The sequence below is a fragment of the Mytilus edulis genome, chromosome 2 (genome assembly GCF_963676685.1).
Source record: "Mytilus edulis chromosome 2, xbMytEdul2.2, whole genome shotgun sequence".
Lineage (NCBI taxonomy): Eukaryota > Metazoa > Mollusca > Bivalvia > Mytilida > Mytilidae > Mytilus > Mytilus edulis.
Window position 1 is genome coordinate 38,280,721 of NC_092345.1, and position 14,299 is coordinate 38,295,019.

The 14,299-nt window shown below is 32.6% G+C and overlaps 1 protein-coding gene across 1 annotated transcript; it reads right to left on the reverse strand.

Moving 5' to 3' along the window:
* Positions 1 to 507: 507 nt before the first annotated feature.
* On the reverse strand, positions 508 to 3,489 carry LOC139510841 (uncharacterized). Its single transcript, XM_071297379.1, has 3 exons — positions 3,460 to 3,489; positions 1,820 to 2,906; positions 508 to 1,250 (listed from the first exon to the last, which is right to left on the reverse strand). Exons 1-3 carry the CDS (start codon positions 3,487 to 3,489, stop codon positions 508 to 510), a joined length of 1,860 nt encoding a protein of 619 aa, XP_071153480.1.
* Between the last annotated feature and the right edge of the window lie 10,810 nt (positions 3,490 to 14,299).

Below are 14,299 nucleotides of genomic sequence, written 5' to 3' on the forward strand. Positions count from 1 at the left end.
GTTTTAGGCTTAATCAATTTGATTTGTATCTTTTTCAATTCATGCACTAATACTGGGGGAAAAAACGTTAAGGTGATCAAAAGGTTTTTTTCTGCATTGAATAAAGAAATGTCAAATCATAGTATAAAGAATAGAACTGGGGAATGTGCCAAAGAGTCATCGACCTAACCAAAATATACAAAGTCAACCAATACAACTATAGGAGCCAAAAAGAATATTGTAATTGAAAGTATTGCATATATATAGCTGCAGAGCAGAAACATGCCTCCGAACCCCACACTGAGAAATAACCTTATTTATTTAGATAAATTTTTAGAAAAGAATGATTTGAAAAAGAGAGTACATGTATCTTGGATAAACAAAAGAAATTTTATCACATTTAAAAAAACATATAGATCGATTCTTTATATCTATATATATTTATATACATCTATGTTAAATCTGATATATTACATGCATATTGGTAACAAATTAAAAAATGTTAAAGTTAGCATGATGAGTAGAGAATTAATTTCCGAGTTCAGTAGCATGTTTGTAAACATTGCTTTCTATCCAAGAATGAAAATGATGCACATCCAAAAGCTTGTCCATTCTGCTGGATATTGTTTTAAATGAGTCATGAGATCTGCCTGCTGTAAAAGTGAAAGGATTTACATTTTGCAGGTCGAATATTATGTCCAATTCATCCTTGATGGCATCAATGCTGGAATGTTTTTTACAACGAATGATTACTCCTGAAGTTTTGTCAAAATTATCAGCAATATCTTTTATTGCTGGAAGAGCACTTGTTCTTGTCGTTATGTTTTTATCGGTCTTATTTGAAAACATGTGTTTAATGTTACGTTTTACGGACTTCACAATGTACTCCATTTGTAAATCACATGGTATATGGCTGTCTATTTTCCCTTTAGTGTTAACGAAGAGTCCATAAAACTCTTCATGTGCCTCCTGCTCTGACAATATGCACAACTGATGCACCAATAATCTTAAAATTGCATATGCATACTTGGACAAGTTGTTGTTTGCCTTGAAATGTATCATGCAAACTTTCAAAAGTCTTAGACCGCGTTCCCTATCTGGCAGTTTACAAAGATCCAGTATTGCCTTGAACTGTAACCCAAGTTCAAGACATAAATGTCCATAATTTTTCACTTTGTCTTCTTGTGGTGTTTGTGATTTCTGTGCCTTTTTAATCACATAGGACCGTCTCTTTCCATTACTCAGTTGAATTGGAATGACAACACCATCAACTGAAATGATAAAATTATTTGTAAAATACATTTGTGAAATTTATTAAAGGGGCATGTTCACCTATTTGACACAAATTATCATATAAGATTTTTAACAATCATAATACACAATGTTAAACATTTATCCAAATTATAAAAAAAGTGTAAAATAATCAATTTACATTGAATTTTGTTTTTCTCTTCCTATTCTGATTTTTTTTTTTATCTTCACAACATTGCAATTGAATGAGAATAAACATGATAAATTGATTTTAAATAATCATAATTCCTATTCAGAATATTGTTTAACTTTTTATTCAACATTTAATTACTTTTTTTTTATTTCTCAAAATATTTGTTTCTGTAATAACCATGTTAACCTTTAGCCCATTTTGTTTACCATGTTTATTGATCAATTAATGTGATTAAATATTAAAATTATATCAGAATTTCACTATAAGAAGCTACAAAATTTATAATGTACCATTGATTTCAAATAAAACCTTAAATGCTCAAATTAAGAAGTATGGAAACAAACTCAATTTCTCGATTTCTGTAAACTTTTTATGTATATTAATGATTTAACATACCTTCAACATTATCCTCTTGGTTTTGTTTGTTCTCTTTATCCCACACATAGATTTCAACAATTTGTTGGAACATATCCATCACCCATTCCTTCTTCTGGTTCTCTGTACAAACATTGTCAGGTAATGCATTTTTTCTTGGTGCAGAAAACAGACTTTCCATATCAAAAAAATGTGTAATGGCCTCAACAATATATGCATCTGTGAATGACACAATAAAGTCCTTATCTGCATCAAAATGATCATTCACATTTGGGTTCAAATTGGTTCTTAGAACCCTATTTGCTTCACATTTTAGGGTGCCTTGTTCCTGCAGTCCTTCCTCACTGTACAAACGTTTGAAGATCAGTTTTACATAGTTCATTTGCATATGAAATAATTCGAAAGTTATTGGAGAAAGATGTTCAAATCTATTGGATGGTGTGGCAGCTCCTGATCTTAATCTTTTTGCTCCAGAATAACGCTCACGCGTCAACTGGTCACCCCCACAATGAACATGCGTATTGTTGTTAAAATCCAATCCAGCTTTTTCATAGGTGTCACTTAGGAAATTTTCATAATAGTCCATAATCTGAACAACATCATCATATTTCTGTTCATTCAAATGGAGCACGGGTAAAGGAAAAACCTTGTTTTTCTTCTTCAACTGCTCACTATATTGACCAACAATCTGTTTTGTAATTAATTTTTCAAAAATCTTAAAGTAGGGAATATGTTTGAAGGCAACATGAAGCATATGTATGGCATATTCCTCCTTAATATGCTTCCATTCATCCGACGAAGGAAGAAAAAGCTGATGGTCTACTTCATAGAAAAGTTTTTGAGGTTTAATTCTGCTTATATTTTCAAAAGATAGGGTCTGAACAATCACAGCGGATCCAAAAGCATGATGCATTTTACCATGGTTGTCTTGCCTCTCGTCGTGAACATTTGTCTTCCAATTAATGTTGTCTCCTACCAAGCGAATCCTTTTCTCATCTTTCAGAGCATCAATGACAGCGGAGTTGAAATTTCCAGAAAATTTGTCCAATATGGTCAAACCATGACCATAGCTCAAACAGACACCTATAGGTTGCAATCTGTCAAATACCTGTTGATGAGAAATTCACTTGTTAAAAATGATTTTGTACCAATGAAAACAACTTGACAACAATTTCAATATTCATTCTATTTGCACAGGTGAATAGGCTGATTTAACCACAGGCGTTTGTGGAGTGGACCTCCCCCTTTTTTATTTTTTGTGTCTATTACTTTTTATTTGAAAATATTCTTTCATATCTGAACTTATTTTAACTTATTTCAGGGTATTTATTTGAGTTACCTACAATGTCACGCAGTTTCACACATTTGGAAACCAAACTTATACATACATTTATATGTTACTGCAAGCTTGCTGGAGAATATTTGCAATTTAAAGGAAAAACAAGACAATTTCAAACACCAAAAATATCGACATCTTCAGGCATCGTCAATCAATGAGAAATACAACCACACATACTATTGTTTGGGCCTTGATGGTTTGGTAGATAGTAATATAAGTATTAACATAATCACTATCTTTTTTTTTTTTAATTTTCACTTGATGCACAACGATGCACGTAAGACTTATATGAAATTTCCCATGGAGTTCCCTCCCTTCTAACTATAATCTGTTTCATGAAGGGACTAGTCATTTTCTTTCATATGGGGTTTGGGATGAGGGGGAAAACATCTGAATATAATTTCTCTTCTGTTTTGAAGACCCCTTTCCAACTACATAAAAATCTGACACCATAATTACTATAATTATAGATTTGACTGGAGAGCCCCCGTCCCCCCCTCCCTTAGGTCAGTCAACCCTCCCTTTCTCTTATAAAAAGTTCTGGACCCGCCACTGTTTTCAGATTAAAAACTAAACATTCACTTTTAATATATAATTATAGATTTGACTGGAGAGCAACCCCCCCCCCCCCCTTTTAGGTCAGTCAGCCCTCCCTTTCTCTTATAAAAAGTTCTGGACCCGCCACTGTTTTCAGATTAAAAACAAAACATTCACTTTTAATATATAATTATAGATTTGACTGGAGAGCCCCCCCCCCCTTTAGGTCAGTCACCGCCCCCTCTCTTATGAAAAGTTCTGGATCCGCCACTGTTTTAAGATTAAAAACTAAACATAGATTCCTTTGGGAAGAATGGATATATAAATAGTGATTAACAAGTAACATGAATACTATAAATGTGAATATTACTCAATTATAATCAGAGAAAAAAAATTATGAGTGGTTATTGTTGTAGGTTGCTGTCTATCATATTTCTTCAGAATCAAGCTGTTGGTTTTCTGGTTAATAGAACAGGTGAGTCTGAGTAGCTTAAATACATGAGCTTTAATATCTTCACTTGAATATAATACCCGATTAGGCCGAAATAGAATATACATTTAGTTTACTAGGAAAAATAATTGTAAGAAATAATAATGTTGCCCCTATATGATATAATATAAAGTATGCTTTTTCTCATTGCCAATCATACCACATGTATATCCTTATTTTCATGTGATATATTAAATAAATAGAATACAAATATTAATTTTCAGAAAATTAAAGAAATGTTGCAATCACAAATTAGTTCTGATAACAATCAGCAGTATCTTCCAACAAACAACAAAAGTATTAGGCTAAGCCATCATACAGATCAAATTATCATATCCATTCCAAATTTTTACCATGTTACACCTAATCTTAGGATTTTCACAAGCGCAAAAGATGCCATACTATTTCGTTTTATAACAAATGAATATGCAGTTATAAATCCAAGTAATACTTTAATGGACGAACTGACATTATTTAATGAAGATGATTCAATACCAGAACATGTACTAAATTTAAGTACATGCACAACACTACAAAATACATCAACATATAGTGACACTCAATTTCCGGCTTCACAAGATCTGTTCTCGTCAGCGGAGGAAGGTCTTGATGGGTCATGTGATCTGTTTTCAGATTTCAGTGCTACTGGAAACAGTGAATGTGACAAAAAGAGAAAATTTGAGATCAGTGACGAATCAGATTCTCACTCTGTTAGTCTTTTAAGTGGAAAGAGACCAAGAAATTTTAGAAATAAATAGTATTAATTATATGGTTTATAGTTTTTGTTGAATAATGATGCAAAAATAAAGGAAGAACTTGCGAAAATCAACAAAAAAAAGGATCAAATTATAGCTCTTAAAAGCCAACTTTCGATGTGTAAAAAACTATTTCCCGTCAATCAAACTTTAAAACACCTACTTCAATTTAGCAGTCATGGAAAAGCATTTGACGTTTCAAAATTAAGTTTAAATTTATTAGAATTCATCCAAAATCAGCAGATTCATACACCATCAACAACCGTCATGCAAGAAGATATTTTTCTAAAACCCGACCTACTAGTAGGAAAATCCTTTATTCATACGTGGACAGACAATGGACAAGATGAACAATGGAGAGGAAAAATTTATTCTTATGATGGAGGCCTATTTGAGGTTATAATGACAGTTCATAATTGGATGACTAATAACACTATCCAACTAAGATATTTCACAAAACATTCCCAGATTTGTTTCTCTTCTGAATCCTTTTCAACAAACCCAATCTTACTATTTGTCACTGTCTCTAATCTTACATGTATAACTACATGTACGATATTGATCTTATCACATATTAAAATCTACAGGGACACATTAAAAATTCTACCCTACTCTATTTTCCAAGAATAAAATTCATACAATGTAAATCATTAATGTGAAACCCAGTTTAACTTATTAAATCAGACCTGCATGCAGATAATATTAACAATTACTTGGTGTATTGATGATCACAGTATGGGTTGCATGTATTTTTTTTATGTATGATTAAGTGCACTCATATTATAAGAACTTTTATGATTTATTTAAATAGCAATTAATTAAATTATTCTCTTGTTTGGTGTATGAAAACGATAAAGGTTATACAAAAGATTATTTAATTGAATAAAGTTTTCCTTAATTTGGAAGTTATATCATGGGAAGCAGTTTTGTTGAATGATGATATTAATATAATGGTGATCTGTTTTGGAGGTGGAGAGAGCCAGAGTACCAATAGAACATGTTGAAAGGATAGGTGTTGGATATTTTTAAATGAGCAGAAAAACAGAACATTGACACTTTCTGTCATCACACATATGATTGTAAAATGTCTTCAGCGATATGAATATTTCAAGAATAATATTGAAAATATCAATATTCAACCATATATAAAATACATTGCTATATATTATTATTTAATTTTGCAGGTTCAATATAATGATAAAGATGGCAAATTTAACCAAGATTCAGAGTTGTACGAATTGACTTGTGAGGAGATGAAAACAGATTTTACTGCTGGATATTTTGTTTTTGAAGGTATTATGATTAATTTAAGTACAATGTCTCATGATGTACGTCAAGTCATGTGCATGTTTATTCTTTTACTGTTTAATTTTCAAAATGATAAGGTAATACATCTATAATGGTAATTAATGTTGACCCAATTGAAGAATTCATTTAACTACAGAATAATATTATTCAAATTTGTTTATATACATGTATTTTAATTGTATTTTCTTTTCTTTTCCAGAACATGCATGAAACAGACTATAGTAATAAAAGTGGTGAGTGAAACATTGAGTTGTTCCTCTTTGAATGAAAAAAATATTTTGAAAAAAATTAGTTGTTCCCCTTCTATTCATTTGTGCTATAAATAAAAAAAAAATAAGAATTGTTTTCTCAGTAAGGCAATAACATCCAATCAAATGCTTGCTTGTATAAATCTTTAGCTGTAGATAGCTAAATGAGAACACTTATTTCATTGGTTATAGTTAATATTTACAAATTTAGGTAGAAAGGCTAAATATTAATTACGTGGAAAACAAAAGGGCCTGGAGTGGTGTAATTTTTAATCTACACCTTTGTACTATATTAGTTATATATAAAGTTGAATTCTGTGATTCTTCGTTTTTACGTGATGACGGCTGACAAATTGGACCTCGTAATTTTAGTATTATAGATATCAATTACGGTCATTTTTAAAAAACTAAAAACTATATGATTTTCAGTCTTGAAACCATGGTGAAAAATGCAGAAATTTGTTCAGCATGTAATCCCTGTTTTCTAAATAAACACAGTTTTGAAAATAGATTCTACACCCAACATATTGATATCGGTGTTAAATTTAATTCTAATACAACTTCTCTCTTCAGATACACGTACTATGTTTCATAAAAGACGGGAATACTCGAAATGTAATATCCGTGGAATGTAATATCCGCTGAAATTTTGGTGAAGAGTGCTTTCTTTCACGTCCGCACTTCTATCAAGTATGGCAAGCCAAAATAACATTTAAAAATTTATTGCGGATCATGGCGAATATATAAATAACAGAACAATAACATACATTGTAATTCAGACGACATATAGAGACGCCATGTGACACTCTTAATTTTTCGATTATATTAATGTATTACAGAGTTGATTTTCTTCTCAGATCTAGAAAAAACAAGTAACGGATATTTTTACATCAATATTAACGCTAGTAAAACATTTTAACCCGATTTCAATATTCAAAATATGAAACTTGTATTGAAAATATTGATTAAAAAGAGAACTCGATATCATACGATTAAAGAATGGAACTCTAAAACAGATAACAGTTGCTTCGTGTGTCTTAATTTATTACTGCATGTACGTCTTTGTTTAATAGGCACATGTTTTTGTGTAATTCACGTCTTTTTTGGTAGAGCTAAGCCATATATTTAACTAATATTCTACAGTGCGTCTTTTCATGTTGTCATGTCATACATATACGTACTACTTTTTAGGTAAGGGCTAAGGTTGGCGCCTTTTAAAACACTCATACTTGCTATATTATCATGATGCATCTGTCCCAATGCATGTTGTTAAATGGATGTCGTTTGTGAGTTTCATAGATGTTTTTATATGACCGCAAAAATATTTTTTTGGTCGTATATTGGTATCACATCGTCGACATCGTCGTCGTCGGCGTCGTCCGAAGATGGATGGTTTCCGGATAATAACTTTAGTTTAAGTTAATAGAAATCGATAAAATTTTAACACAAGTTTAATTACCACTAAAAGAAGGTTTGGGTTGAGTTTAGGGGTTTTGATCCCAACGGTTTGTGAATAAGGGACAAAAAAGGGGCACAAATAAGCATTTTTCTTTGTTTTCGCACAATAACTTCAGTATAAGTAAATAGAAATCTATGAAATTTAAACGCAAGTTTTATGACCACAAAGGGAAGGTTGGGATTGATTCTGGGAGTTTTGATCCCAACAGTTTTGATTCTGGGAGTTTTGGTCCCAACAGTTTGGGAATTAGGGGCCAAAGGGTCCAAAATTAAACTATGTTTGATTTCATCAAAAATTTAATTATTAGGTTATCTAATATGCTGAATCTAATCGTGTATTTAGATTCTAAATTTTTGGTCCCGTTTTCAAATAAGTCTACATTAAGGTTCAAAGGGTCCAAAATCAAACTTAGTTTGATTTTAACAAAAAATGAATTCTTGGGGTACTTTGATATCCCGAATCTAAACATGTACTTATATGTTCGATTACGGGCCCAGTTGGTCAGCATTGAGTTCTAAAGGGTCCAAAATTGAAATGTATTTAATTTCATCATAAACGAATTCTTGGGGTTATTTGATATGCTGAATCTAACCATGTAGTTAGATTTTGGATATTGGACCATAATAAGAAAATGTCCAATTTTTTTTTTTTTTAAGTTTTTTAGACCACATTCATTCTGTGTCAGAAACCTATTTTGTGTCAACTATTTAATCACAATCCAAATTCAGAGCTGTATCAAGCTTGAATGTTGTGTCCATACTTTCCCAACTGTTGAGGGTTTGATCTCTGCGGTCGTATAAAGCTGCGCCCTGTGGAGCATCTGGTTTGTTTCCCGTTTTGTAAATAGATTAGACCGTTGGTTTTACTGTTTGAAAATGTGTACACTGGTCATTTTGGGACCCTTTATATTTTCCTGTTTTGGGTCAGCTAATCAAAAGAAGGCTCCGTGTTGAAGGTCGTACTTGGACCTATAATTGTTAGCTTAAATTCGCTTGAGAACAATTTTTTTTTTTTTTCAAACTTATTTCAAAATATATTAATTGGAAAATAAAGAACTTTATTCATGTGCGAACTGAAGTTGGGTTTAGGGGTGGCATGAATATAGAAAAATAATGCCTTTTTATAAAATAATGCTAAAGGTCTTCGAAACTTTGATATAGTCCAGCTTGTGCAATACCATAAATTGGAAAATTTAGAATAAATAAAAGGATATGAGACTTTTCAATCCCTTAAAAAAAACGACAAGATTCAAGGTCGCTACACGTCATAACATTATCATTATTAGCTAGCATGATTGGATTTCCTTTAAAATGTCCATTCGAATTTTCAGTATTAATATGATCCTATAAGCTATACTCACAGTTCATACATTCTCAGATCTAATTGAATCTTACCTCGAAATTCAGAATTTTATACTTTTTTAGATGACACGACTATTTCAAGAGCTAAGAAAGTTTGACCTATTTTTATGATTTGGATTATCGTCAATGATTTCTGAGATACAATAGGGGTTGATTCCTGATGTAGCCAGAGGCAGGGGCACCCCCTTTTTTGTGGAAAAAAAATGGTCGAGGAGGTTTTTGATGACGTTGAAGTCCAATCAACTTGAAACTTAGTACACATGTTTTCTATGATATGATCTTTCTAATCATAATGCCAAATTACAGTTTTTTTCCCATTTTAACGGTCCACTGAACATAGAAAATTATAGTGTAGATGAGGCATGTATTAGAGACACCTCAGAGTATGGAACGAGGAAACCACATTAATAGATAATCACAGTTTATCGGGGATAATGATAGTTTATCGGTCGATCATTATACATAGTCGGCGTAAAGTATACTTTCCGTTCGACCATCATAGATTATCTAATTAATGTGACTCGAGCGCAGATAATGATGGTTACCTTTTTGATAATTCATTAACGGTCGATAATGTGAATTGTTTCAATAATGATAGTTAACCTCGACCAAGTGAATTAAAACACGAGTCATAAATTCGATAACTTGAATTCATGCTTGCCGATTGTAAAATCGATTTCTGAGTGGCGGTCAACTTTTTCCACTTTCGCTTTTGCGAATTGATGTAAGCGACATGGGTACATCAATCTGTATGTTTTGGAGGTGAATGACAGCTGTAAATAATAATCTTCTGTTATTTATGACATAGTTTCTGTAATTTGTAATACTTATTCTCATTACACCTATAAATATATAGACCTGAAGCAAGCGATTTTCCTAAATTCCTTGATAGGTCAACGTCAAAAGACCAAGGTAGCCTGTTGTCACCTGGCATTTAGCTTTTGACCCTATGCGCCTATAAATTGTGTTTGTGTTATGGGGAAGGAGTTTTGAAATTATTGAATTATCGGTGCTGGCAATTACCGAAAATAAGTACCCAAGTACAGTAATAAGCCCCTGTGATAGGATGAAACAGTTTAAAAAGAAATAATCTACAGAACAACAAAGGCAGTCTGACTAGGGGGCTGGGTCTAGTGACGCAATGTGGTTTTCATTTTTTAGTTCAAGTGCTTTAATCTTGCTTGTCCAAACAATTATGACATCTTGTGAGGCTAGTTGTATGCTCCAATAGAAGGGGTATTATTTTTTTGGTAAATGTATCCGTCCATCTTCCTGTCTGTTTCTTAATCAATTCCTAATAAGGTTATAGTCTTGAAAGAAGTTAAGGGTGAAGTTGTAGTCACTTTAACTTGAAATGAAATAATAAATGTTCCTTATTATGTATTTTTTCTGAGGGCTTTTCACTCCTTTTTCATGCTTCTGGTATGCGGTTAACGATTGAAAACTAAGGAACAAGCAGTCAAACCGGGACTACAAAACACAAACCAGTCCAAGGCCACCAAAGGGCCCTCTATACAGCCAGAAATCCAGCAGCCAGAGGCTGTATTGAACAGGTCCCGAAACACTAATGTATACTAGTTCAGGAAAATGGACGCCACTCTACACTCCGAAACATAGATATGAACAAAAATGAAAAAAAAGTATACAAGACTAACAATGGCAAGAGTTTCCTGACTTAGGACTGGTGCAATAATGCTGCCGGCTTAAACGTGTTTACTTTTGTGAGATCTCAACCTTCCCCTATAAGCATGATAAGTACATTTTAATAAACTTTTAAAAAAAAATTCACCTTTAAATATCCCTTATCAATTAACAAAAGCCCTATACGTCTAAAAAAAAAACAATGTTTCAAACATATAAAATTTATCAAGAGTAGACCGAACGGAAAACTATATTTTTTAAAAGAGACGGAACTGTTAGACCACTTGCGACCTGGGAGTAGATCAAATGGGAGTAGACCAACTGGAATGTTACCATTTTCAGTACCTGCTTATACCTAAAGTCATCTAATCAACATAAATATAATTTATGGTATATGTACTGTATTGTACTGTAAATTATTATTTTTAAAGTCGTGGGCTCTGAAGTAATAAAAATGTTCAGAAATACAAGTAGGAGGTAAACAAGTAAATTGAATGCTTTTATTAACATAAAATCTTTCTGAACCAAATATAATGAACAGTTCTTGTACTATAAGTAATATCACTGTTCCAAAGTTCATCAAAGCTTGATTTTTCACCGTCTACATAAACGGTCTATATAAAAAACTGATCTGAAGAAAAATCAGACTATGTATAAACCATATAACCAATTTCAAGTTCTTTGATTGATATTTCAACAGACAGTCGGTATTCAAATGGGTACTTATTGTGTACCCCTTCTGGACGATTTGTTTTTCTACTCGTATGAAGCAGAATTCATCCAGAACCTTCTAAAAAAAGAAAAAGAAAAAGCACCTTGCGAATATTTTTTAATTTTACATTCAGATATAGTAATGATGTCCTAACTCATATTTCAGTCAGAACTTGCATCTTATATATGTCAATGAACTTGAAATTGAGGATACTATTAATACTAGAAGAACTGTTTCATACCTTGATCTTTTCCTCAATATTGACACAGATGGACGACTTCACACTAAAGTCTATGACAAACGGGATGATTTCAACTTCCCAATTATTAATTTCCCATTTCTCAGCAGTAACATACCCTCTGCTCCGTCGTATGGTGTTTACATATCTCAATTGATACGTTATGCTCGTGCATGTTCACACTATACGGACTTCATATACAGGAGTGTGCACCTTATGCAGAAACTGCTCCAACAAAGTTATGAGGAGGAAAGATTAAAAATGACACATCGTAAATTATATGGACACCATCACAAATTGGTTGATCTATACGATGTGTCTGTGTCTAAACTAACTAACGACGTTTTTACCACGTCTTAGATTGTGGTTTACCATCTACATCGTCTGTCTGCTAAGTACCGAACGTGACCTATTTCCGAATATGACTGTTTTGCCGATTGAAGATTCGCATGCTATACGACGTGTTTCGGTATTTATAGATCCAACATTCATGTATTTAGTTATTATGTTTCTTTTCTAAGTACGGTTAGATATTGTGTTTTATTTTTTTATACTTCATGTCAAAATTCCAGATTTTGATTGCTTGATAGCAAGAAGACAATTACAAGGGGGGGGGGGGGATTTACGTCATCACGCAGGGTGTCGGCGATTGAATTTGGACCACCATCTTGTCGCTTCAAGGTAAGAATTTTACTTATTATACCAGTTATATGAGGGTTATGATTATACAAAATAGTCCACCAAAGACTATATAAAGCAGGAAAATAAATGAGCCATCGCTCAATATTATTGGTTGTCTTAATTTTGCAAACACTTCGATACCAGTTTTAGGAATTAGGTCAAACATGCAGGATATCGGCAAAATTGTTCATAACAACATCTTGATTATCAATAACCGCCTACTTTATCAACAATTTAACATGTCCAAATTCTGTATTGTACTCGGGAAAATACTTGTTACACACAAATATCCGTCATCATGGTCGAAAAACGTCTTATTTTTTAAAAATGGAAAAAGGATGTCGGCAACACATCGAATATCGAAGGATGTCGGGGACACACTAATAAATTATAAATGTAATTGTCCTTTGATTTTATCAACCATTATGAAGATACGATAAAAAAAAAAACCAGGATTAGTGTTCCTTGCTTGCTTCCATTTCATGCACTCAATTTCAGGATTCAATTTTTGTAAATATTCGAGAAAAAACAATAGTTTTAGAAGGTGAAAATCTGATTTCGTTTCAGTTAAGCCAGGGGTTTCACAGGGGTCATTTATTGGACCAAGTCTTTTTGATACTATATATATATATATATATATATATATATATATATATATATATATATATATATATATATAAAAGTCTATAAAAAAGACCAACCAGCAAATTTACTATGTACCGGATCGTCTAGAATAGGCGATACTATGCAGATAAGGAAAAAATTATATCAGTCTAAAGATTTGCACAACGGTACTGATATAAGGTGTTATTAAACGAAATGTTGTTATAAAATCGTGTTGACAAATATTTCGGCTCAACAAATGGCCTTCTTCTTGTGTCACAAGTTTTAACAATACTGATACATAATGTATAAGGTGTGAAAATAGATCAGGTGATAATACAGGTAAGTTTTGGTCGATTGATTTTAATCCTGAATATCATAATTTAAACAAAACACTATAAATCAATATACGTGACTGTGTATATTAACAATAAAAATAAGTGAAAACAAAACTGTTAGTATTTCTTATTGATGCCGTTTGGGTGATGTACATTAAGTTCCTTTATCCAAAAGCTTTCCCGAACCTGTCGCTGTGCATCACTCCAGTGAATGTTCTGTTCAATCACTAGAATTTTCATGCGGTTAAAGTCATCAAGTTTGTGATCTGACTGTCTGAAGTGCTGAGAGACTGGAAGAAGTGGCTTCTTAGATATATCACTCCTATGGCCATTGAGGCGTTTGTGGAAAGGCTGCTTAGATTCACCAACATATTGGAGGCCACAAACCGAACATTCTAGTATGTAAATAACATTCATACTTTTGCAGGTAACATTGCAAAATATCTTATAGTTATTTTCGGTTGCCTTACTGTGAAATGTTGACGAATGCTGCATCTGTAAACAGCATTTGCAGCGTTTTTCTCCACACGAACGACATTCTCCAGAAGTACTTCTATTATCAGACACTTCAGCCCGCACTAGTAGGTTCCGTAGACTACTAGGTTGCCTAAAAGCTATCATTGGAGGCTCAGGGAAAATCTTGGACAGTTTGGAATTCTTTTCAACTGATTTCCAATGCTCACGAATGACACCAAAGCTGTTTTTGAGAGATGGGTGATAAGTTAGAACACATGGAGTCCTTTTGCTTTTCTTTTTAACTTTGTATTCCAATAGTTCACTCCTCGGAATTG

Bases quoted from the DNA above. Each gene is read 5' to 3' on its own strand.
- LOC139510841 (XM_071297379.1), bottom strand. From the start codon at position 3,489: ATGACTAGTCCCTTCATGAAACAGATTATA. The intron at 2,907-3,459 runs GTTAGAAGGGAG...TCTCATCAACAG, and splicing joins CCTTCATGAAACAGATTATA to GTATTTGACAGATTGCAACC. The intron at 1,251-1,819 runs GTATGTTAAATC...TTATCATTTCAG, and splicing joins CCAAGAGGATAATGTTGAAG to TTGATGGTGTTGTCATTCCA.